Genomic DNA, 25,042 nt, shown 5'->3' with positions numbered 1-25,042 from the left:
TGTTCAGTTTTGGGCACCACAATTTAAGAAGGATATAGATAAACTGCAATATGTCCAGAGGAGGGCAATGATAATGGTCTGGAGTCCAAGTCCTATGAGGGAAGGTTGAAGGAGCTGGGTATATTTAGCCTGGCGAGGAGATCCTTTTGATTATGCATGCCTTTTCTGCCCATCAAAGGTTGCCTCGCTCTCCCCATGCATTTTGCCCGCGTTTTCCAGATTCTGGCTAAAACAGCATCTGGAAAATGCAGGCAAAACATGCAGGGAGAGCAAGGCAACCTCTGACAGATGGAAAAGGCATGCATAATCAAAAGGAAGCCCCAAAGCAGTCGGCGGGGGTGACCCCAGGGAAAAATCCCTGCATAAAAGGCCATGGTGAACACTACACACAGAGAGAAGGTCAGAGAATGCAGAGTGAACCTTCCTGGCAGGGCTCCTGTTGGGTCTTCAAGGCAGGTGAGATGTGCCTACAGGTATTGCTGTGCTCCACATATCCTCCTTTCCCCACTGCCACTATAATAATGTAGAATCTGAGCAACAAGCAGAAGGGCTTTCTGTGTTTCTTGCCCAGAAGATTTTCTTGCATTCACCAAACAGCATCTTCAACTTCCCATTTCCCACCTACTCAGAGCAGGCACAGTAGCAAGGCAGGGGGCGTCTCTGCTTTCCAATGCTAACTTTATTTTCAAATGTTCCATGACTGCAAGGCTGGGATACATGACTGTCCGTGATGATCTCTTCTCTCTTTGTCTCCTATCTGTCAGGATTGCTCTGAGTAGTCATCAAGAAACTCTTTTCTCTTACGCCTGAAATGCAACACAGTTGGACTATGAAACCAGGCTGCTCTAGGCAGAAGCAAGGGACATGCCCAGAAGACTCCAATGAAAATGTTTTGTGGGTTCCCAGCCCAGCAGCAGTCTAGCTGTGCAGGGGCCCCTTGCCATAAAAACAACAAGAAGAGTCCAGGAACAGACAGAGCAATTTTTGTTACCTCTAATCGCAGAGGGCCTAGCAAAATGTTTTAAGTTTTTCATGGGGATGCGCCCAGGTTGGGTGGAGAGTAGGGTTGCCAACCTCCAGGGACTACTCAAAAGCTGACACAGAAAAATACATTAACAAAGGTTGCAAAAGACACACACTATATTCTTATCCACATTAATGTCACCTGAAAACGCAGAGTGCTCATATTCAACAGTGCTGGTTAATCTAAATGCTCAGTCCAATAGCTGATAATTCTTTCTCTTCCCAGCAGATGTGGGTAAGTATGCTACTCCAAAATGGGAAGATCCAGAGGTGAAGAGGAAGACGATCATTTCACACTTTCTTCAGTTCCCCTTCAAGGACCTATATTCTATGTTGCTTCCTGCTTACATCAAAGTCTTTTTGCAACCGTCTTTCTCAGGTTCCTGCCCATTTTGTATTTTGTTAATGTATTTTTCTGTGTCAGCTTTTGTGTAACTACTTGTGTACACAGAGGTGTCGATTTTGTAACACAACCTCCAGGGACTAGCTGGAGATCTCCCGCTGTTACAACTAATCTCCAGCCGATAGAGATCCGTTCACCTGGAGAAAATGGCCGCTTTGGCAATTGCACTCTATGGCATTGAAGTACCCTCCCCTCCCCAAACTCCGCCCTCCTCAGGCTCCACACCAAAACCCTCCTGCCAGTGGTGAAGAGAGACCTGGCAACCCTAGTGGGGAGGCATGTTCTGCAGTTCTGTGCTTCCTGGACATGTATAGCCTGATTCAGATTGAGACCAGGGTGCACACATGCAGGGGGCTCAGACCTTCCCCCTGTGCCATTTTCCAGACTGGAAATGGCCCCAGGATGTGCTATTTTCCCCATCGTGAAAATATAATGTGTAGCTCATTGGTGCATGTGCTTGGTTTCTGGGGAAGGCACAGTTCTGGTTGAAAGACCCCTAAGGGAAGATGTCCTTGCCCCACCCCCCTGATTCCCCAGAGCCTTACATGGCCTTGGAAGAGCATTTGTTGGCAGCCTGACGGACAGCGTGCTTCCATAGCATATCTTCGTCGATGCCCAGGGCAGAGAGAACCTGGGAAAAACGCCGCTCCACAGCCTGACGGGCATTGGCCTGAGGAGAAGAGACACAGTTTGAGTTGATATTCAAATTGCAGGCAGCACAGACTGCCCCACAGCTGGCCCTCTTATAACTGGCAATGAGCACTTCCTTCTTCATTTGGGATGCTGAAGTGCCGTTTTGTTAGATTTGTTGGAAATGTGATGCTGGATATGAAAAGGATAACAGAAGGCTCTTCCACATGATTTACCCTGATTTTCTGCAAGCATTTTTGTGCCTTTTCACTTCTTTTTTTTTTAGTCCACTGGCTTTTTCTGTGGTTGTTTTTAGACCACGTTTACTCCTATCTTTTTTGGGAAGCTAATTTTAAGTCACTTTTCCCTCATGCATAATGTTTCTGTTAGTTTTCTTTGTCACGCCCACTCCCACCCACCTCCAGTCCTCTTTTCAATGACTAGACTGTCATCATTGTCAAACAACTCCCTCTCCTCCCCCCATGCCCTGAAGGCACGTGTTTTTATTTTTTAAAAGAGCACTAAAATATCAATATATCCATTTACCCCAGCTTTCATTTTTAAAAGTAAGTCTCTATCCTCTTCCCTTGCTGAGAAATATGTTCACAGGGGTGGGGGGGGGGGGTTAGAGACTTGCTTTTTTTAAATGAACGCTGGGGATTCAGAGAACCTGCTAAATCTATCATTACAGCAGTATATCAATACATTGATATTTTGGTGCCGTTGTTAAAAAATGCAGCTATGATATCGATATATCAATATAAGGATGCAATGAATAAATAGACAAAAGGGAACCTGCTGTGACACAAACAATGGGAACAGAACCCTCCATTTAAAACCCTGATTTTAAGGCAAGTGCAGAAGAAAATAAACTGACTCCACAACTGTAAAAATACAGACGGGGGACGGACATGTGGAAGAACTGTGCCAAAACAGATTCCGATGCTTGTGGATTCACTACCTAGATGTGCAAAACGGGGGGCGGGGGGCTCAGCAAGTGCAAATATCCCCAACCGAATGCTACTTGGAATACTCACTAGAAAGTTTCCACAGTTCTGCAGAGTTCTTTACCCTATAGCTCTCATTGCTGCTGTGAATGCAGAGGTGTTGGCAAAAGCAACGGAACGCCCACATGGCGTTTCTTCTTGCACTTTCCTTGCCCCAGCTCCCCATGGCCACCTCCCCACCCCCCACCGCAGGAGCTTTTTTAAAAAGAAAAATGGTAATTTATATATCACTATAGCATTATAACTCCATAGCAACACATCAATTATTGATTTTTTCAAAACTTGAAGAAGCCCTCTGTTGGGGGCGGGGTAGCAGCTGTGGGGAACTCAGGTGAGGCAAATGCTGCCATGTGGGCAGGGCCTGCGAAAATCTGCACCTTCCCATCCACACTTGTGCAAACATGCTTTCGATGTGGTCCTTCCCCCCCCCCAAAAAAAGATAGTCACAAAGCAGTTTTAGGAAAGATTGCAGCAGAGCAAGATAAAATCTGCAAAGTGCACAAATGCATGATGATACTGTGTGGATGCTAAGAAAGAGACCGCTCCAGTTTGGGAGCCACAGCAGTGTGGAAACAGCCCGTCTATGAAGTGAAATGAGGCTCTCTGTGGAAGAGCCCAGGCAGCCACCCTATTTCTGTGTTTCTTCCAGCTATCTGGCTCTTTGTAGGATGTATCAGTTATGTGTGTTTTCTTTTAACCGAATTAGTCCTGACTGTTCTTTCTTCAAGGAGGGAGGGGCTGTGGCTTAGTGGAAGATCTTCTGCTTTGCATGCAGAAGGTCCCAGGTTTAATCCTTGGCGATGCCCAAATTTTAAAAAACAGGCAGTTGGTGTTGTGAAAGCCCGCAGCCTGAGACCCTGCCACTCTCAGCAGAAAATACTGACCTTAATAGACCCAGGGTCTGATTCAGTGTAAGGCAGCTTCATGTATGTGCTCGTCTGCTCAGATAAGCTTTTAATAACCACACTACCGTCATGATAATGTGGACATGCAGAAACCTTTTCAAATCATGTTTGCTCACATTATTTTGGAGAGGGAATGTGGCTCAGTAACACATATGCTTTCACATAAGGGAAGATCTTAGGTCCCCTGTTTTTTCATTCAAATATCTACTAGAGGGCCTGGAGAGCTGTTGCCAGTCAAAGTAGACCGTATATCCATTCCTCATTGCCTTTGCTCACTTGCTTTCTTTTCCCTGGCCGATTTTAATTTCTTTGGGGTCGGTCTCTTTGCTTATGCAGTCAATACATGAATACATGTACTGCTTATGCAGTCAAGTGCCATGTACAATGATGGCACTGTATAATAATAAACAGTACAAATGGATTAACTCAGTTCTCAGACAAGTTTTCATCTGGGCCGCGGATGGGCTCACCTTTAGTAACCTGACTGAAGGAAGGCTGATAGGTGGTGGATGATGATTGACGCTACCTAGGATGGTATGAAGGAGAACTCCCCCCTTCCCCTTTCACCTGCATGACTCTCTCGAAGAGGTAAGGCCTGCTCTCCACACGATCCTGTATCTCTTGAAGCTGCAAGGAGTACTCTTCCATGCGCTGCTTCTCCTGCCTCCTGCAAAGCAACAAGGAGGAAATGTTGCTAAAGACCTTTGTCTTCTGTCTCTCTTTCCACCCCCTCCCAAAAAACAGCCCAGGTTTTTTTAAAGGTTATTCCACAGTATATAGGGTTGCCAACCTCCAGGTACTAGCTGGAGATCTCCAGCTATTTCAACTGATCTCCAGTCGATAGAGATCAGTTCACCTGGGGAAAATGGCCACTTTGGCAATTGGACTCTATGGCATTGAAGTCCCTCCCCTCCTTAAACCCCACCCTCCTCAGGCTCTGCCCCAAAAACCTCCCGCCGGTGGTGAAGAGGGACATGGCAACCCTAACAGTATAGTGTCCTGACCTGGATGGCCCAGGCTAGCCCAATCTTGTCAGATCTTGAAAGCTAAGCAGGGTCAGCCCTACTTGGATGGAGACGACAAAGGAAGTCCAGGGACACCATGCAGAGGGAGACAATGGCAAACCACCTCTGTTTGTCTTTTGCCTACAGGGTTGCCATAGGGTGGCTGCGATTTGATAGCACTTTACACACTCACCATAATAGAGTACTGCCTTGGGTAAGGCTGAGGGATCTCATTCCTTGGTTAAACAGCCACTGGTTTGTGCAGAAGGGACTTTCGAGAACACCATAGCCTACCTCATGGGGAGAGGGCTGCATCTGAGCATCTGTATTGCTGGCTGAGTGATTAGCGCAACAGAGGTGCACAAACTGATCAAAGTGAAGAGAAAGCTTTATTCAGGAATTATCATACTTGATAGTATAGAGAAAAGATAGAGATAGATTTCTAGCCACATCACTAGCTGAGAGAGAGAGAGATGGAAGTTGTGGAAGTTCTCTTCTCTATACTATCAAGTATATTCATTCCTGAATAAAGCTTTCTCTACACTTTGATCAGTTTGTGCACCTCTGTTGCACTAATCACTCAGCCAACAGGGTTATGCTGGCCTAGATTAAGCACACCTGATTGAAGGTAGAAAATTGCTGGAGACTCTTAAGGTACTGGAAGGCATGAACAGGCAAGACAAAGGATCAAAGATGGCACCCTCCTGTGGTGTATAGCATGGTCACTGGATAGAAAGGTTCATGGAGAACAGCTATCAAATTTGGAGAGAAAGAAGGAAGACCCATTTGATTGAAAGAGACCTGTGGTGTGTTACTCAGACTGGATGGCTAGCCAACGGTGATGAGATCCAAGCAGAGGGGGATTCCACAAATAGTAAAGTAAAATCAGTCATTTTATTGGGTCTAGCAGCAAACTGCCAAATCTGTCTGGGAAGAATTAGAACTGCATGTGAAATCTTCCCTAAAGTGTCCGATGTATCTTCAGAAACACTCGTTCAGCTTAAGAATGAAAAAGAGTGATAACTTGAGAGATCATGTGGATGAAATGCTGAATTTAGCTCAACAGTTGAGAGTTGCAAGAAAGGGAATTCCAGATAAGGACATGCTTGTGTTTATTTTAATAAGCCTGCTGGAATCATATGAGAAAAGCTTTTCCCAGGAAGCACAAAAACTCCACTTAAAGTTAAAGAACAACCAATAAAGACGTTTCATATTCTCACAGAAAGCAATATTTGGTATATCGACTCAGGTGCTAGCTTTCACATGTGTAATGATAAAAATTTATTTGAAACGTTAGATGAACAAAAGAAAGAGAAATTGCATTGTGCAGATGGTGAAATCATGTGGGCAGAAGTGATCGGCTCTGGGACATTGTATTGCAAGCTTTCAAATGATGAAATCAGATAAGTCCTTGTTACTAATTGTTTGCATGTCCTGAAGCTAGAGAATAATCTTAACTCTGTAAGAGCAATGGCAAAGAAAGGAATGAAAGCAACTTTTGGAGATAGAGAGAAAGGTTTTATCAGAAAGAAAGGTGAATTAATTGCAACTGGTGATGTGAGTGAGGATTTGTACAGACTTGAGTGTCACACACAGACTAAATTTTGCAAAGCAGCATAATCACAAGAACAGTTCCAGATTGTGGCACAGAAGATTAGGTCATAGAATCAACAGATTGGAAGGTACCACCAAGGTCATCTAGTCCAACCCCCTGCACAATGCAGGAAACTCACAACTACCTAGGTCATAGAGATAATGATGTACCGGTAATTAGCCAACCTGAAAGCAAGAACTTAACAAAAGGCATGCTAATGAGCAAATGTGCTGATGCAGAGAAGTGTGAGTGCTGCATCAAAGTGAAGGGAACAAGACCAAGCTTTAACAAGCACAAGAATGGCACAAGTCAAGTGCAGTACCCTCCAGAGCTAATACTCTGAGCCATGATATCTATGGACCAAATGCCTTGTGGAAATAAATATATGCTAATCTTTATTGATGACTACTCAAAATACACTGTGACCTATCTAATTAAAGAGAAAAGCGACTACTGGAAAATTTAAAGGCAAATTTCGCAATGGTCAGTTGCAGATTCCAAAGAAAGCCACTAGTAATCCAAACTGATAATGGAGGGAATACATGGGACATCAGATGAGGTGATATGATAACCATCTGCAAGCACTTGAAGGGCTGTCATACAGAGGATGGTGATGAGTTGTTTTCTGTTGATCCAGAAGGTCAGACCAGAACCAGCGGGTTGAAATTAAATCAAACAAGTTTCTGTCTAGACATTAGGAAGAATTTTTTAACAGTTAGAGGGGTTCCTCAGTGGAACAGGCTTCCTCGGGAGGTGGTGAGCTCTCCTTTCCTGGAGGTTTTCAAGCAGAGGCTAGATGGCCTTCTGTCAGCAATACTGATTCTATGACCTTAGGCAGATCATAAGAGGGAGGGCAGATGTAGAAGTTCAACTCAAGAACTAAAAATACCGTAAGGATGTGAAACATCACTTAGTAAGAAACATGCAAGAAGAAGGGCTTGTAGAGTTACAATACTGTCCTACAAAAGAAATGATTGCAGATGCACTTTCTTGAGAAAAGTTTGAATGTCTACGTAAGAAGATGAAGCTTGTGGACTTTGTACACTAGACCTTGAGAAGGGGTGATGGAATAAGCAATGTCTGGTGTACAAAAGGAAGAGAAGAAGACCCTGCAGGGGGCAGCAAGAGGAAAGGACAGTTGAATAGGATAGTGAGGTCAGCACCTTCTTTCCTGATAAGCATCATTCCTCATTTGACTCGAGAACTGCTATTCTAAGCTTTCATCTTGTATGATGCTCACTGGTTAAAAAATGCTTTACTCATTTCTGGACCCAAAAACAGAATACATCCCCACCCACCCCCAGTACTACTAAAGTCTGTAGTTGAGCACGTCAGGAAAAAGAGCTCTGGACCACAGGCAACTACGCAGAGAGGAGTTGTTGTAGCTTACCGGAGTTCCTCCTTCCTCTTTTGGAATGACATGGCAGAGTTGCCCGGGCTCCGGTAAGCCGCTAGGCACTTGGCCACTTCCCGCTGCACCTGCTGTTCCTTGATCCTGCGCAGCTCGGCTCGCAGCTTCTCCTGCCGTTCCCGCCGTTCCCATTCTAGCAGCAGCAGCCTACGAAAGAAATCAGCACAAAGGTCCGCCAAACCACTTGCTTCTCACTGTGAGTTGTCTCATGAGCCAGCGTGGTGCAGTGGTTAAGAGCGGTGGTTTGGAGTGGTGGGCTCTGATCTGGAGAAACTGGTTTGATTCCCCATTCCTCCACATGAATGGCAGAGGCTAATCTGGTGAACTGGATTTGTTTCCCCACTCCTATACCTGAAGCCAGCTGGGTGGCCTTGGGCTAGTCACACTCTCTCAGCCTCAACTACCTCACAGGGTGTCTGTTGTGGGGAGGAGAATGGAAGGTGATTGTAAGCCAGTTTGATTCTTCCTTAAGTTGGTGTATAAAAACCAACTCTTCTTCTTCTTTTCTCTTCCCTCACACTCCACTGCCAAGTCGGATGCACCACTGCCATGCATTTCATTCTGCCAGCATTTCAGCCCAGTTTTCGTTTTCTCAAACTCTGAGGAACATGATTATTTGGGGGTGCTTAAGTTGACATAAGAAGGAAATCAATCCAGCCACCAAGAACTGGGACCACCGCCTTGGTAACTAAGTTTTAGAATGATAAATGTGGGGTGAAAGGACCAAGAGGACATTTGAGCTGTCTTACCAAACATCTTGGATTATTCAGAATGGTTTATTATTGGAAAGGACCAATGGGGACCAGTAGTATTTAATGCTCCTGTATGAGGGAAGGTGAGAGAGATAAATGAACAGAACAATTTACTGCCCGACTTCCAGCACCACAGTGTTCCTTACAAGACTGTGGGGGGAAATGGAACAAGGAATATTATAATGTAACGTGTTCTGCTTGACTAGACAGGACTGAAGCAGCTCGTGCTTACCTGTTGGCCTCCTGCCGCTTATCAGAGGTCTTGGTGTGCATCACTGGACAAATGCTAGGGGGGCCGAAGTCTGGGCAAGACTGGGCCCTAAAGTGAACTCCCCAGAGGTTGTCAACGTCGTAAAAAGGCTCTTCCTGATCCTGCTTGTCCTCTTCCCCAGAGAATGTTTGGGAGCCGCGGACAGAGGTAATGCGGAAAGGCTTACAAACAGTGAGCTTTGCTGGCAGGGCAGAAGAAAATAGGTATTAATGAGGGGCACAGGAGGGGGCCTCCAACATCTTCAGAGGTTCTCAAGTCCAGAGGCTCCCTCAAAGAGCTCCCCTCAAGAAAAACCAAGCACTATTACTATTGTTCTTTTAAAGGTTTTTTATATTTGTATATTTGAACAAAAGGAGGAAGTGGGGTATACATTTTTAATCAACACTATGCTACTGCAGACTGTTATTACAACCTGTTTTTAACAAATTATAATCTAGGCACCTGCTGATTGGCTTCTGAGTGGGGAAAGCTGTGGTCTTGCAAAGACCCAGTTGCTCTGATCAATGGTCTTGCAAACTAGCATTCCAAATTGCAGAAGAGGTGAGGCCTGGCTGCTCTGTCCCATAGGTTGCTCGAGGGGAGAAGGAAGACATTCTGTGAGCTGGAGGGATTAGGATAAATGCAGGTGGAGAAAGGCTTTTTGCAAGCTACTCAGTCATCCCATGCCCGATCCAGCTAAAGATATACCTTCATGCCGAATCACATATTTGCCAGATAGACATTGCCCTCTCCCCTAATGTCTATTAGCTCCAGTAAAGAAAAAGAAGGGCTGCCTATCTTTTCAATCAGGGACCACTGATTGAAACTCTCCACCCCATTGCTCTGGTCCCAATACCCCCCCACCCCCCGGCCCACGACTGATTACAGATCTCTGATATCTGGTTTCTTTTCACACGGCTTGTTTTCATAGCTTGTGTTTCCGTACTGCATTGGATTTTTCCCTTTTCTGCATGTGTTTTGTTCCCTCTTGTTGTAGCTTCAATATTGCATTGCTGTGTGCACTTTTAAAGCACCAAGGAATAAGCCGGTGATACAGTGATTAAATATTGAACCACCCACTAGAGGGAGCAAAACATGTGCAGAAAAAAAGCCCAATGTAAATCAGGTACAAAAGCGACGAAATAATAGGTGTGGAAAAGACATTCTGAAGATCCACCAGGCTAGTAACCTAGTATTTTGTTCAGCTATGGGTGGCACATTCCAGTGGTGCTACACATTTTTTGGTAACACAAGGTACATCCTGCTGGCAAAGGAGCTTTCTTGCATGGGAGGGATATACCATTAGAATGTGCCTCACTTAGCTGAGCAGAATAGTAAGAGACATCCCATGTAAGTAAATTCAAAGTGTGGCATGCCTCTTCCTTTATCAGTTTATTTACCCTACTCTATTACCCTTTTGTTTATTTTCACAGCATGCAAGAGCTGCTAGAACCTTTGAGCCCTCTCATCATCCTGTTTTGTATAACTAGAGAATCACACCTGACTTACGATACCAAGCCTCTCTTAGCTCAACTCCTCCAACTTTCCCCCATCCCTTCTGAAACTTCCTTAAAATTTGGTAAATAATTGTATTTCTTTCCGATTCATGAACGCTCATACTGGAATACATGTTGTTAATATTTAAGGTGCCACTGGACTTCTGTTTTGGTTTAGTACACTAAACTAATATGGCTACCCCTCTAAAAAAAAATCTTTCCCACAAAGACACTGATAAGGTCCGACCTGGTTGTGACTGTGTAGGGAAAGAGATCTGGGACTGATGGACAGCTAACTGAAAAAGAAACAATCCCATACTGAAGATGACAGTGGGCTGACCTGTGGCTTCAAGTATAGGTTTACCCATCAACCATCACTACTGCTGACAATACAGCCATGGCCCCTTTTACCTTTGCTGTACCTCTTCAAGCTACAATATCCTTTTTGAAATGGGGCAACGAGAACTAGACACAGTATTCCAAACACAGCTTGCAAGAGTTTTCATCTGGGGTGTCTAACGGCTCAGGCTTAGCCACATTGCTCTTTAAAATCTTGTAAACTAACTTCAGGTCTTGCAAGATCTGAGAATGGCTATAGCTAAAGGGAGAGAATACCTCTGAGCATGTGCAGAATTATTTTAATCACCCCTGATGTACCCCATCACCTTCCTTTCTAAATAAACCGACTCCTGCTCTCCACCTTGATCTTTCTTTTGCTCAAGTCGTTCTTGGAAACGCTTCTGCAAATTCTTGAAATTGGGGATCTTGCGGTTGATGGTGGGTTTGAATGTTGGCTCCTCCTTGGCAGTCTTGGTTCTGATTTTCTCCCTTGGTGAACTGGGATCCAGGGGCTCTGTGGCCAGGCAGAGAAGTTCCGCTCTCAGTTTTTCTTCCAGCTGCTTGGCTGAGAGCCTTTTCTCACACCAAGGGGACTGATCCTCGAGGCTCAGCAACTGCTGGGTGAGCTGGAGCCAGCGCCGGCGTTCCTGGCGCAGTTGGCGCTTCCGAGCCTCAGACCGAGCCTCCATCTTCCAGTACAGAGGCAAAAGGGAACTCCCAGAAGGTGGGCCCATGAGCTGGTGGTGTTTCTGATGCTTACAGGGAAGCTCCTTGGGACCTCCTGATGTCCCACGCTCAGCCGGGTAATAGTTGTCTGTAGAGTTCCAGGATCCCTGCCCACTGGTGAAGCTCGAGCCTGGCTCTGATGTGCTGAGAGGCTCACAAACAGAGCTCCTGGAAACCATGGAGGAATTCTTTTTAGCCTTCTCTAAGGATCGGTGTTGGTACATGGCTTGGCCCTTGATAGAGAATCTCTCCCACAGCCAGTGGAATGGAAATGAACCTGAATTCGATTGTTTGAGGGACTTAGGTGGTGACAAAGGGCTTGCAGCGATGGCCTTGAGGTCTGGTGTGGGGGGCACGGGCTCCTCTGGTACTTCTTGCTGCCTAGGGAAAACAGCACTCCAATCAAACACAGGCCTGATCTCCCTCCTGCTTTAATTTTCTGAACTTGTTTTTGCTCTGTTCAGTTTTGCCTGTTTCCTAAACAATATTATTGGCAAATAAGTCAATTTCTAAAGAGGGGAGTTTGTTAAAACTAAGTACAACAGGGGACATGGAATGGTGAAGTAAGAAGAACAGTTGGTTTTTATACCCCGCTTTTCTCTACCTTTTGTGTGTGTGTGTGTTAAGCGCCGTCAAGTCGCTTCCGACTCATGGCGACACTATGAATGAAAGTTCTCCAAAATGTCTTATCTTTGACAGCCTTGTTCTCTACCTTTTAAGGAGTCTCAAAGCAGCTTGCAATCCCCTTCCCTCCCCACAAAAGACACCCTGTGAGGTATGTGGGACTGAGAAAGTTCTGAGAGCACTGTAACTAGACCAAAGTCACCCAGCTGGCTTCATGTGGAGTAGGGAAACGAACCTGGTTCACCAGGTAAGTGTCCACCGCTCATGTGGAGGAGTGGGGAATCAAACCTGGTTCTCCAGATTAGAGTCTGCCACTCTTTACCGCTACACCACGCTGGCTAACCCGATCTCATCAGATCTCGGAAGCAGGATCAGTACTGGGATGGAAGATCACCAAGGAAGACTTTGCAGAGGAAGGCAATGGCAAAAACACCTCTGCTTAATTACTAGTCTTGAAAACCCTACGGGGTTGCCATAAATCAGCTGCAACTTGATGGCAATTTACATACACACTCATAAGTACAAAGCAAAAAGAGGTGAGGTTCTTGGTGAACTAAATTAAAAATATCCCTTTCAAAACCCAAGCTACTATCCCAAAAAAGAGATTCCAGGAAGACTTCAAACATTGAGTGATTTAATCCTAACAGAAAAAGAAATGCTAACCTATAGTTGAGGTCAGCTGCGGGTATCATCCTCTGCTGGCCTCCCTATCCCCCCCTTGTTCTATGTTACTCTAATGGGGGGGGGCAACCTACTGCCTATTCTGGGCACTATGGGCCAAATTAAGCGCCATCTGGAGTTTTTAATGGTTTTTAATTGGGTTTTATTGTTTGATTTTAGAATTATTACTTTTACTGTTAATATTATATGTGTGATGTTCCCCGCCCTGAGCCTGGTCTTGGCCGGGGAGGGCGGGTTATAAATTGAATAAATAAATAAAATAAAATAAATAAACCCTGAACTGCTAGACAGCTCATATAAAAAATATTACCAAAAGAGCTTTTCAATTCTAGGTCATGTACTTATCATGAGCTAGATCAGCTTTGCTAAACCTAAGCAGCGAGAGAGTTCAGCGTAGGATTGTACAAATATACCATTCCCTGAAGCACCTCTGTTACCAAGGACAGCCCTTTCTTCAGTCCTCTGCCCCCAACCCAGCCACTTGCCTGCTTGGCTTGGAATCTGGCCCTGTGTTTGAGGCGTCAGTGACATTTAGGCCTAGTTTCTCAGACTCCGTACAGTTCTTCCCAGTCGAGGTGGCACTCTTCTTCTTTGCTCGCTTCATACAAATCAGCATTCCATCTCCAGCATCCAGATAGCCCTCCTGCGTGCACAGACACCATGGAGCTTAGAGGTGGTATTGTCACACAATAATATGGAGCTTGTCGGCGGTTTACTGCTGCAACTTCTTGTTGTAGAGCCAGTGTGGTATAGTGGTTAGGGTATTGTATTAGAATTGGGGAAACCCAGGTTCCAGTCCCCATTCTGCCAAGAATCTTGCTGGGTAACCTTGGGCCAGTCACAGTCTCAGACTTTTTTTCTCACTGTACAGCCACTTTAGTATAGTGGTTAAAGCAGGGGTGTCGAACTCAGTTGTTACGAGGGCCAGATATGACATAAATGTCACTTGGTCAGGCCAAGCCATGCCTTGCCAGCCCAGATTTAGAGTGGAGCGGGTGGCTGCCTCAGCTGGCTCACGGGCTGGATAAGAACTCTCAAGGGTTATGTTAGACTAGGATCTAGACCGAGGTTCAAATCCCCACTCTCTCTGCCTTAGAAGCTTGCTTGGAGGACCTTGGGCTAGTCACATACTGTCAGCCTAACCTACCTCACAAGGTTATTCTGAGGATAACATGGAGGAGAGGAGAACTGTGTAAGCTGCATTGGGTTCCCATGGGGAAGAAAGGTGGGGCATAAACAAAGTAAATAAAATAAGATAAATAAACCTCTCTCACACACAGGGTTGTTGTGAAGATAAAAGGAAGAAGGGAGAATGATGCACATGGCCACGAGCTCCTTGGAGGAAGGCCAGGATAAAAATATACTAAATATATCAATAATAGGTGTCATTGCTTCCTGGTAGGTCCATGTGAAATTCTCTACAACTAATGTGAGGTCACAATTTCAGAAGAACAAGAAGAACTTGATTTATAATGAAACCTGATTGGAATCCCTCGTTAGCCATGAAGCGTACTTTACTCAGATTCCCTCACTTTGAACATTTCTCTAGGCTGCCTTTCCATAAAACAACCAAGGCAACTTAAAAGTAAAACTATATCTCAATGCAATACAAAAAGAGTACAAAACCAACAATCAAGCAAACTAAAAACAAGATCTCACAACCCCAGCGTGGATGTCGAAGGCCCCCAAAACTACAAACCTGGGAGCCTCGTGAATCAATATGGAGACTAGTTTGGCCAGCTCTGGCAGGGAGCGTCTTAAGGAATGGGGTGGGCAGTGCACCAACAGAATCCCTTACTTGTCTCAAGAGCCCAGCAACAGAAACAAAAATTCAAAATTTGGCTACTGTTGAAACAGGATGCCTGGCGAAGATGTCAACCATGTCCCACCAACCATCAGCTACAGCTAGCCCACCCTGGGCTAGTCACGCTTTCATAAATTGCTTCCGTGTGGGATTTTTTTTTTTACCCCCAATGGAAAAAGTATGCCCCTGCATTTTTCGGAGCTTTTGGGCACAACACATGGGGCTCCCTGGGCTTCGTTGAGTAAATTGAATCAAAAAGAAAATCTCCTTTGATCCAATTTAAACAGGGAAATATGCCTGGCTCTTTGAAGAGCTTCCACGTGGAAGCTTCATCCACCCGCCAGTACAGGGTGAAAGTCCCACTTAATTCTGCAAGTAGAGAGGAGCTCTCTGCATTTAGTTACTTCTCTGCCTGAAGGTTCAACAGAAGCCTAGCTGGGCTAAGCATACTTTGGAGGTATTGAAAAGTCCCTGGTGTTGCGTAGTGGCGTGACTGGCCCAAGATCACCCAGCAAGATTCCATGGCACGAGTTGGAATTTGAACCTGGATTTCCCAGATCCTAGTCTGACACTTTAACCACTATATCACACTGGTTACAGACCTCCTTCGAGCACATGCAGAGTTACTTTGCCTCCCTACTGACTTGCCTACAGTAATATATGCTAGAGGGAAGGGGTCTTCATGCTCCAAGGCCCTTCCCATTCCCCCCACCCCAAAACAATTAAGAATATAGCAATTGGCAAGAGGATGGATATACACAAATAGCCACCTGGGGTCATTATTTTTAGTGTGGCCCCAAGATATCAATAACTCTGTAATTCTCTGCTTAGTTCATCAGTGGTCCAAATACTCATAGCTTCAGTGAGCATAAAATAAAGAGAGGAGGCATTCTCCTGATGTTACCACCCACAGCTTATCTTTATCAGCAAACTATTAACATCTCTTGCCTTGAAAACCTTATGGGGTCACCATAAGTCAGGTGTGGGTTGATGGTCAAAAACGCACAGACACAAAAACCACTAGAACACATTCTTCTTCCGAGCAGTTAAAAAGAACCCAGAAGTCCTGACACCCATCTCATACCAAATTTTCTTCCAGACATGAGGAAGAGGACAAGGGAAACGGGACCCTGTTTTCCACCTCCTATCCCCAACTTCTTTGATGTACGTTATGAAACCAGGTTCCAGCTGAATGGTGATTCTCCATATTCCCTGCCCCATCTCTTTGTCTATTGTAAGCCACCAACACAGATTCTTTCTTCATAATATACTGTGCCTACAGTAATAAAACATTAAGCAGTAGTGATGTGAAGCATAATTGAGAGGGTCAATATGTGGCCCTCCCGTTAACGGAAGCAAACAATTTCAGCAGGCTGCTCCAGTCTACCTGCGGAGAGGGGGAGCTTTCTGAAAGGAGCCCCAAGAGCCGGACCTGCCCTTTTGGCTCATAGATGGTGCCAGGTGTCCGGTTAATGGGGTCCACAGAGGGTTTGATACACGCGTTGGTCAGCACTGACTGGCGATGAGGGTTCAGCATGGCACCCACAACATGGAACAGCCTAGCTGCTCTCTGGTTACCACAGCAACAGGCTCACTTCCAGAACAGGCCATGCTGGGGAGGTGTGGCTTCTGGAACAAAACATGGCTTCCTCTACTAGGCAGGCAGTTGTCATGGCAACTCGAGTGGTAGGGCTTGAGTCAGGCCTAAGCCCCAGAACTGGCATTGTACACTGCTCATGCAATTATGTAAAGTAGTAGAAGCAGTATACAGATTCTTAAATTGAAACAAGTCATATAAGCCAGCTCTTCAGCATGGAACCTTTTCAGCAGTGGCTAGAAAAATGTTGCCCAAAGATATAGGCCTCAGAACTTTCCCACATTTAGAAATGCTGTAAATCTTTTCTCTATTTGTAAGCCATATGTGAGGTTAATGTGGAGTTCTATTAATAAAAACCTATTATATGGTTTGCCCTGACCTGGATGGCCCAGGCTAGCCTGATCTCGTCAGATCTCAGAAGCTAAGCAGGGTCAGCCCTGGTTAGTATTTGGATGGGAGACCACCAAGGAATACCAGGGCTGCTGTGCAGAGGAAGGCACTGGCAAAACCACCTCTGTTAGTCTCTTGCCATGAAAACCCCCCAAAAAGGGGTCGCCATAAGTCGGCTGCGACTTGAAGGCACTTTACACACACATTATATGGTTTACTAACCCTTGTTAACACAAATTCCATTAGTGGCTGCCTTTTAAATATTTGATCAAATTGATCAAAGTGCAATTTTATATGCAGGAGAAAGGCCTTTCAGAAGACTTTTGCTAACCTGAGAATGCAGCACTTTCTTTTCTCTATCACTTAACAGAGCTGCCATCCTCTATGAAATACAAATTGTATGTTAACGTTTTCTGAAGGAATTTGCTCTTTATGGTTTTCACACAGGGATGGGCTTGCATGGTTTCTAGGGTTGCCAGGTACTAGCTGGAGATCTCCTGTTATTACAACTGATCTCCAGCCGATAGAGATCAGTTCACCTGGAGAAAATAGCCGCTTTGGCAATTGGACTCTATGGCATTGAAGTCCCTCCCCTCCCCAAACCCCACCCTCCTCAGACTCCGCCCCAAAAACCTCCCACCAATGGTGAAGAGGGACCTGGCAACCCTAATGGTTTCTGTTGCAGTGGTGTCTGCAGATGAGGTGCAACAGCAATCCCTCCTCCCCCAGAAATGTAGAATATGAACAGCAATTGGAAATGCAATGCTGGAGTAGCAGGAATCTGTTCTGATCTAAGCAAGGCTGTTCATATGTTCCCGTAGAAAAAAGGCTCAACAGGACTGTTGTTTAAATAGCATTTTAATGTGCAAAGTGCTTTACAGCAACCTTACAAGACCGTTCAAGATCTGAGCTAAAAAAATGAAACAACTAAGACAGTAGTTTGACCAAAGCCAAATGTGGGATTTGTGGCTATGAAGAGATTTGAACTGAGTTTTGCTGAGTCTACTTCTTGGTGCCTTGGAATGAGTAGACATTGCCAAAGCCTGGTGGTGTTGCCAAGCCTCTCCCCAGTTCTTTTTGATTTGTTAGCACTGTAAGACGGCTTACCACTGAAGGAACAAAGAAGTTACAACAACTACTCACAAAGTGTGTGGACTGGCAACATTTCCCAGGCCTCCCTTGAGGAGTTGCTGAGAGTTTTTTTGGGATTTTTTGCTATTCTAAGGGTTTGTTGCCATTTTCAGAAGCTGAATACATACTGCAGCAGGACCACCATTGCCTCTCTCTGTTGCTGCGTACCCGTAATACCTCGCTCAGTGTGCAATTTTAGATAAAAAGTTTCTAGAGAGTCCCTCCTAAATAAGCCCACCTTTTGGGGAAGGGAGGGGTTATTAGCCGAGAACCCGCCTTTGTGCAGAATATCTTAGTTTCAGTCCCCAGAATCTCATGAGCCACCCCATGGGCAGTTGGGGGTTGGGAGAAACACACACAATAGTTGGACTTTCCATATGTGGCAACATCATAAATATGCTTAAGACAGTGAGGCACCAGACTCCTCTACATCCCAAACCTATTGGGTTTGTAGCAGTTACAGAGCTTGCCTTCAAGGCTTTATAATCTCAGTAGTGACCAGATTTGGCAGGAAACATTTTTAAAAAGGAGACAATGGGCAATGTGAAGTAAACAGGCAGTGAATATTGTGGCAGCTATACATGGAAAGGCCCCAGGTTAACAATGCAGATAGCTGCTGCAGCCAACTATTGTGAGACAGCTGGCAGAATCCTAAAGGAAAATCATCAGAACTCCAAACATGCTGCAGTTACAGAACCTCACAATGCATTAGTCCAAGCTCTGTTCACTTCTACAGCAGATGTGTTTTGTACAATCTCCAGGGACCCAATCCCACAACTGTTGCAGAGGGGAAGGAAAAGAGACAACCAGACAAAATCTCCACAATTACTACAGATTTGGCAATTCCTCCCCTATTCTATATAGTTTCTCCATGTTATTTCCAACTACTGAATGTCCCTTACTGCCTGAGAGAATAAGGGGGAGGTGACATCAAAGGCTAAAAAGCTAATGGAAAAGCACTAAGAGAGCAAAAGAATTTGGTCCCCCCATGTTGGGCTGAGATGAAAAAAGTCCAGGAGTCAGGCAAAGACAGTCCCCATATCATCTTCCTTCCAAATCAGTGAAGCTAACCACTTCAAACACCAAAGAAACATGTCCATGGTAGGAAAAGTGGCCAAGGCAGATGGAGTTCTGATGCAGGAGGAGCACCATATTGAGAGCTCTGCAGTAAAGTCATCTATAGTTGTGAGCAAAGGCAGGCAGTGGAGGCAGCCATCACTCTCCCCACACCAAGACAGAACTTCCCTGGTAAGCAGCAAGAAGAAACCTGGAAAAGAGAGGACGTGTCAAGTCAATCATGGTCATGACCAAACTGGATTTTCTAATTATAGTGTCTGGCCTCCACCTTGGGGGAAAGTTATGTGTTGCACTAACAATGTACAATAAGGCTAGACAAAAGCAGGCTTTTGTGTTCACCTTCTGGTCACACAACTATTTGCCCTGGCTGCTAATTTTGCAACCCAACCTGCCTATTTACAATGAATTAATTTCCACAAAGACTACCTAAGAGTCTATGCTTTTTTCTCCAAAAAGAGACTGAAGGCCAATTTCAAACTTACTTGTCCACATGATTTATGCTGGAATGAAAGGAGGAAATAGCCTGAATTACTATCCCCATGCTACTGCTTACTGGAGCTGGACTACAAGGTAGTAAACTCATGGTTACAAGGACTTGCATCTTTGATCATGTTTTCTTTTGAGATGGACGAGTACAGGAGTTGCACTTGCTCCTAGTAATAAGTGTTTCCTCTCAATACTGAAAGTACTTCACGTATACTGTCTTGGTAATTTTTTGATCATTTGCCTATTTTAGAGCAAGTGGCTTGGCAAATGATCAAGCAGTCTTGTAAGGTAGGCCAGATGAATTTGTTGCTCCTCTGAGGTTTGAACTAAGGATTTCCTGTCCCACAGCTCTTTGCTCCAGAACTACAGGGAATTATTAAACAGTGAAGGAAGTTCTTAAACTAAAGACCCGTTAACACAATCTAGGGGGACAAGTAAGGAGCACTGAAAGAGCATAGTTAAACTGTGGAACTCCCTGCCCCAGGATGTGGTGACGGCTGCCAACTTGGAAGGCTTTAAGATGGGAGTGGCATGTTCATGGAGGATAGAGCTAACCATGGCTACTAGTCAAAATGAATATTAGTCATGATGCATACCTATTCTCTCCAGTATCAGAGGAGTATGCCTATTACATTAGGTGCTGTGAAACACAGGCAGGATGCTGCTTGCAGTCGTCTTGTTTGTGGGCTTCCTAGAGGCACCTGGTTGGCCACTGTGTGGACAGACTGCTGGACTTGATGGGCCTTGGTCTGATCCAGCATGGCTTTTCTTATGTTCTTATTTGTTCTTATGCAGCAGCCCTAACTCTCTCTTGGGGAAGAGAGAACAGTAGTCATAGGAATCAGACTGACCCCAGTCTCTCCAGTCTATGCATACACACACAAATGCTCACATATCTTGGATTATCTTTGTGCCTCATTTTCAGAGGCAAGATGGGTGGTGACAAGAAAGAGGACTCTGTCTGTTGTATTAATCTCTGGAAGTCTCTCCCTGCAGTTGTCTGCCTGGCGCTGAGCCTGCTGAGTTCCAGGAGCCAGATAAGGACCATTTTTTCCTTTTCTTGGGTACTGGGAATGGTCGGTGGCTTAGTGACAGAGCATTGGGTTAGTATGCAGAAGGTCCCAGGTTCAATTCTCAATATCTCCAATTGAAAGGATCAAGTGGTAAGACCTCTACCTGAGATCCTGGACAGCCGCTGCCCGTCTGAGTAGACAGTGCTGACCTTGAGACAGACCAATGGTCCAGTCTGAGTAGACAGTGCTGACCTTGAGACAGACCAATGGTCTAATTCAGAATAAGGCAGCTTCATGTGTTTTCCATTTGCTGGTGGTCTGTTCTTCGCCCTGGCTATTCAGCTTGCTTTTATCGGCTGTTTTTATTTGCTTTGCTACTGTATTGGTATTTATTGCTATGGTTATTGCTTCAGTTTTATAGTACAATTTTCTGATGCTATGACTTTTCATTGTTCATTTTATGCTACTGCTTTTATCCAGCTAGCTTCCAGGGTTTTTAAAAAACTATTTGTATTTTATTTAATCATTGTAAGCCACACCATAAACTTTTTGTTGAGAGTTTGAGGTGCATGTATTTCATCATATAACTGCCTGCTCCTGTTTGTATCAAAATTAGACAAGGTTCCTGCTAGAAACTGTCCTAGACTGCATATGGAACCCACCTTTAGCAGTCACGGGACTTGGTGAGCGGCTCAGATCTGGGTTTCTTGGTTTGGAAGGTGATTCCGTCCCCTGGTAAAGGGGAGGCAATGAAAGGTGAGAGCCACACAAGGAACCACCGCTCTCCTAGGACATCCTGAAGATTGTTCCGCCATCCTAAGTCATACTGGCGATTTCCTTCAAACCATTCTTTGGTTGTCTGTCCACGCAGAGTCAGCAGGCCATGGAAGAGCAGGAAGCCAGTGCAGAAGAGGAAGCCCACCATGCAGACGTCTGTCACAAAGGCGTAAACGAAGGCTGGGACACTGACTTGCCCTATAAGAGAAATTCCAAGCCACAGAACATTGTTGTTTCAGCCACAGAACATTAAAAAAGAGAGTCAGGGAGAGAGAGAGTGTATTATACACACACACACACACACACACACACATATGTATGTATGTTTATGAGAAAGCAAGGAAGGGCGAGGCAAGTCTTATTTATATTTACATATTTAGAAAGCTTATATGCCACCTCTCCAGAGACTTGCTTAGAGGTAGCACACAAAGTAAAAACAAACACAATGAAATCATAAAAGCAATCCCCATAAGGTTATCTGTTTTGAAACAAACCATTAAAAACAGCATTAAGCAACCCAAACTGATTATCTGTGAAACAGCCCTCAGAAGTAGACATTAAAACAGCTTAAAAAGAGGAAACACTTCAATTAAATGCCTAGGTAAAGAGAATTGTCTTGGCCCAGCATTAAAGGTGCCAGCGAGCCTCATGGGGAAGGGCATTCCACAGGCAAGGTGCCACCACTGACAAAGCCCCATCTCTAGTTGCCATCCACCTGACCTCTGCAGCATGGGCCCCTGAGAGCAGGGACTGGGAAGAACCACACAGAAAGCAATGGTGTGAATCCAAGAACCAAAGGAGTGCTGACCTTGTCCTCTTCCACACCTCCTTCTCAAAAGCCTTATCTCCTAGCCTAGCTAGGGGAAATAGGATCTTAGAGGCTAATCTGCAAGTTCAGAAAGGTGGGGGGGAGATCCACACATGTACGTTTACATATTATTGGGGCTGGCCTGTATTTGAAGTCATGGGTCAGGTATCGTTACTTGAGGCTTAGACTCAGCTCATAACATACATTTAAACTGTTCTGGGTCCAGTAAAGAGCTTTGGGCCTTAACTTGAAGACAAAAAGAGTCGATTCAACCAGACGGCTTCACCAACTCATATCCAGAGTCTATCAGCACACTAAAAAACAGATGTCCATCTGTTCTTGCTGCCTAACACTGAAAGAGAGGTGCTGAAGATTCCTGCAGCTGTGTTGCTCAGACAGGTAGCTGGCAGACAACAAAGAGGGAAGGATGAATTTATAGTGGGCAAAATCCTTCGATTCTTCTCCAGAGGCATTCAGCTACATGACAGAATGAGTGATCTCCAAACCTAGGGGGTGCACCAGAACTGGACATAAACAGAATGTGACATTTCATTGCAACAGTGGGAGCTTCACTCCTTACCTATCAGTAGCATGAGCCAAGGCACAACAAGCAGAAGGACTGTATGGACAGGATTCCCCTCCTGTTGTAGCAACATGACTACCTTGGCGTTGAGCAGGCAGCCAAATAGCAGAGCAGCAGCCCCGTGCAGTAGCAGGCAAAGGAAGTAGCGGTAGTTCTGGTAGCCCAAGCACTGGCCCAGTAGCGTGCAATGGTGGTCGCGCCGCAGGACACAAACGTTGCAGGAGAAGCAGTGAGCACAGCGGGGAGGTACGTGAGTCTGGCAGGAATAGCAGTAACTGGAAAAAGAAGAGAGGGTGTGACTGGCTGGCAGCTCCAGAATGGCAGCGGTGGTAACCTCTTGCTGACATCATTCTATCTTCACTGCTAGCGCCCAACCACGTTCACTATGCCCTTCTATTTTCAAGACTTCTGGCTCTGTGCTATTAATCAAAATTTTAAAGAATTCAAGAGAAAGAATCTGGGCACGTGAGGAATGCCTTTCCTGTCCTCTCATTAAATCTCATTTACTTTGAATGGTGCCCAGACTTGGATAGCCCAGGCTAGCCTGATCTTATCAGATCCTGGTAGCTAAGCAGGGTCAGCCCTGGTCAGTATTCAGATGGGAGACCACCAAGGAATACCAGGGTCGCTGCACGGAGGCAAGCAATGGCAAATCACCTCTGAACATCTCTTACCTTGAAAACCCTACAGGGCTACCATGTGAATATCACCTATGTTGATGTTACTCTCTAAGGTGCCACAAGACTTTTTTTAATTAATCAGAAGCCTCACAGCAGCTCAAAGGACAACAGATTTATTTTGACACAAGTTTTTATGGACTTTGTCTTTCTTTGACCCTTTGTCAAATGTATGAAGCAGCTGACAGATACACATCATTACATTGTGTGAAAAATATTGGGGCCCAAAGCATCATCAAACACAAAGTTTGTGCAAAGCTAATATACATAAGAGCTTCCCAACCGCAATAATCATCAATAGCACAATCTTTCTACCTTTGCTAAGCAATTGATAATTGAAATGTGGAGAGAAACTCTGGCTCAATTCAGACAAATACAATCAAGCTGATAAATTTTATTTGGGCAAATTCATACTAAATAGATTCTCTCTGAAGTTTTCCCCACTGAGATCAGGTTAGCAGCAAAGGGTCCTGAGAGACCAAGGAGGTGTTCAAAGTATCTAAATGCTGCCATTTTGGACTCTTTGTATTGGTTTTTCCTATGTAGACAGCCTAAGGGCATTATTGACAAGTGATGTTACCTTGGACAAGAAGATGCAGGAATCCTCTCATGAGCTGTGACTTGATGGCAAAAAAGGAGGCTATATTATAACTGAATGGTTCAGGAGGGTGCTTTAAAGAAAGGAACAGGACTAGTCTGTGCCACTGTGTACACTATATATTATTTATTTGTAGTATCATCCTGCTGTTACTACAGGCTAGAGCTCTTGAATTTTGTGGCTTTGGAGCCCCATTATTTACAATTTACAATCCACACCCTATATATGTATATATGCTATTACTTGATGAAATAAGCTGTATTATACAGAAACTCTTTCCAGCAAGGGTTGTTAACTCTGACTTGGGAAATTTCTCGAGATTTGGAGGCAGTTCTAGCCACAATAAATCTTTTTTTTTATGTCACAACTTGACTCCTATTTGCTCCAGCTGCAACATGTTAAAATAACAAGCTGTTTTCCCAAAACAAATTACTCTTGTAATAAAAGTCCTAGGTGGGGACATAGTACCTCTGAGTACGTGTACGGTTCCCACGCAAAAAGCCACTAAACTTGTAGACTTGCCGTCCTTCTCCATATAATCAGTGATTTCTTAATTGTCCTTAACCCTTGACCCCACATTGCCCCTCCGTATTTGTTCCCACCATAAGCCACGCCCCCGCTCGCCCAAGCCCTTCCCAATCATCCCCATCTCCCGCCTTCTTTGGCCATACGTGCCATCGATCAAGTGCTACCCCGACCCCACCCACAGGTGAAGGCATGTCACTCACTCCCATCCTTGCCCCGCCCCCGCAAGCATGACGCCACGCGTGCTGGGTGAGGCGGTGATGAAGCGGCGTGCATTCTCAAGCGCGTTCCCGAGCAGGAAGAGCAGGGAAGCCAGCGACAAGAACGGGAACGGCTGTCCCTTTTCGTGCTCGTGCCCGTCGGCGTCTTCGCGCCGCAGCTGCAGCAGCACCACGAACACCTCTAGGACGAGCGCGCCCACCAGCACCGCCCCCGCGCATAGGGGCACTGCGTTCCTGCCCCAACCGTTGCCAGCCATAGCAGCGCATGCGCAAGTCTCGCGCGTTCCAGTTTTCTCTTCCTCCTCCTGTTTTTTTTCCCGCCTCAGCCCATTCTGCCCTCTCAATTTTCAATAATACCCTTTTTCGCCAATCAGCGCCTCTCTGCTGCGCCTTCTAGGTTTGATTGATAGAGCTCTTTGCCAATCCCTACCTTCCTCCCACCAGTGTTTTGCCTGTTTTACCTCAGAAAGTAAAATGGGTGGATGAGTTGGGTAGTGTTGCTTTCCACTG

The 25,042-nt window shown here is 45.2% G+C and overlaps 2 protein-coding genes across 2 annotated transcripts; both read right to left on the bottom strand.

Annotated features, from left to right (window-relative positions):
• Nucleotides 1-1,967: 1,967 nt before the first annotated feature.
• TSGA10IP (testis specific 10 interacting protein) lies at nt 1,968-16,192 on the bottom strand. The gene is made up of 7 exons (XM_056853429.1): nt 16,037-16,192; nt 13,327-13,488; nt 11,176-11,899; nt 8,962-9,181; nt 7,957-8,124; nt 4,536-4,635; nt 1,968-2,096 (listed from the first exon to the last, which is right to left on the bottom strand). The coding sequence occupies exons 1-7, from the start codon at nt 16,184-16,186 to the stop codon at nt 1,968-1,970; spliced, it is 1,653 nt and encodes a 550-aa protein (XP_056709407.1). The 5' UTR covers nt 16,187-16,192.
• Nucleotides 16,193-19,009: 2,817 nt separating this feature from the next.
• On the bottom strand, nt 19,010-24,789 carry ZDHHC24 (zinc finger DHHC-type containing 24). The gene is made up of 4 exons (XM_056853900.1): nt 24,515-24,789; nt 22,509-22,786; nt 21,006-21,318; nt 19,010-19,034 (listed from the first exon to the last, which is right to left on the bottom strand). The coding sequence occupies exons 1-3, from the start codon at nt 24,787-24,789 to the stop codon at nt 21,008-21,010; spliced, it is 864 nt and encodes a 287-aa protein (XP_056709878.1). The 3' UTR covers nt 19,010-19,034; nt 21,006-21,007.
• Nucleotides 24,790-25,042: the final 253 nt, after the last annotated feature.

This window comes from Euleptes europaea, chromosome 7 (genome assembly GCF_029931775.1).
Source record: "Euleptes europaea isolate rEulEur1 chromosome 7, rEulEur1.hap1, whole genome shotgun sequence".
Lineage (NCBI taxonomy): Eukaryota > Metazoa > Chordata > Lepidosauria > Squamata > Sphaerodactylidae > Euleptes > Euleptes europaea.
The sequence above is the reverse complement of the archived record's forward strand: the minus strand, read 5'-3'. Positions and strand labels throughout refer to the sequence as shown.

Bases quoted from the DNA above. Each gene is read 5' to 3' on its own strand.
- TSGA10IP (XM_056853429.1), bottom strand. From the start codon at position 16,186: ATGCTGAACCCTCATCGCCAGTCAGTGCTGACCAACGCGTGTATCAAA. The intron at 11,900-13,326 runs GTGGCTGGGTTG...GTACCAGAGGAG, and splicing joins ATTCCAAGCCAAGCAGGCAA to CCCGTGCCCCCCACACCAGA. The intron at 9,182-11,175 runs GTGGAGAGCAGG...CTGCCCTGCCAG, and splicing joins TGAGCAAAAGAAAGATCAAG to CAAAGCTCACTGTTTGTAAG.
- ZDHHC24 (XM_056853900.1), bottom strand. From the start codon at position 24,789: ATGGCTGGCAACGGTTGGGGCAGGAACGCAGTGCCCCTATGCGCGGGG. The intron at 22,787-24,514 runs GTGAGTGACATG...TTCTTTTTCCAG, and splicing joins GGGGCGGGGCAAGGATGGGA to TTACTGCTATTCCTGCCAGA. The intron at 21,319-22,508 runs GTAAGGAGTGAA...TTTCTCTTATAG, and splicing joins TTGGCTCATGCTACTGATAG to GGCAAGTCAGTGTCCCAGCC.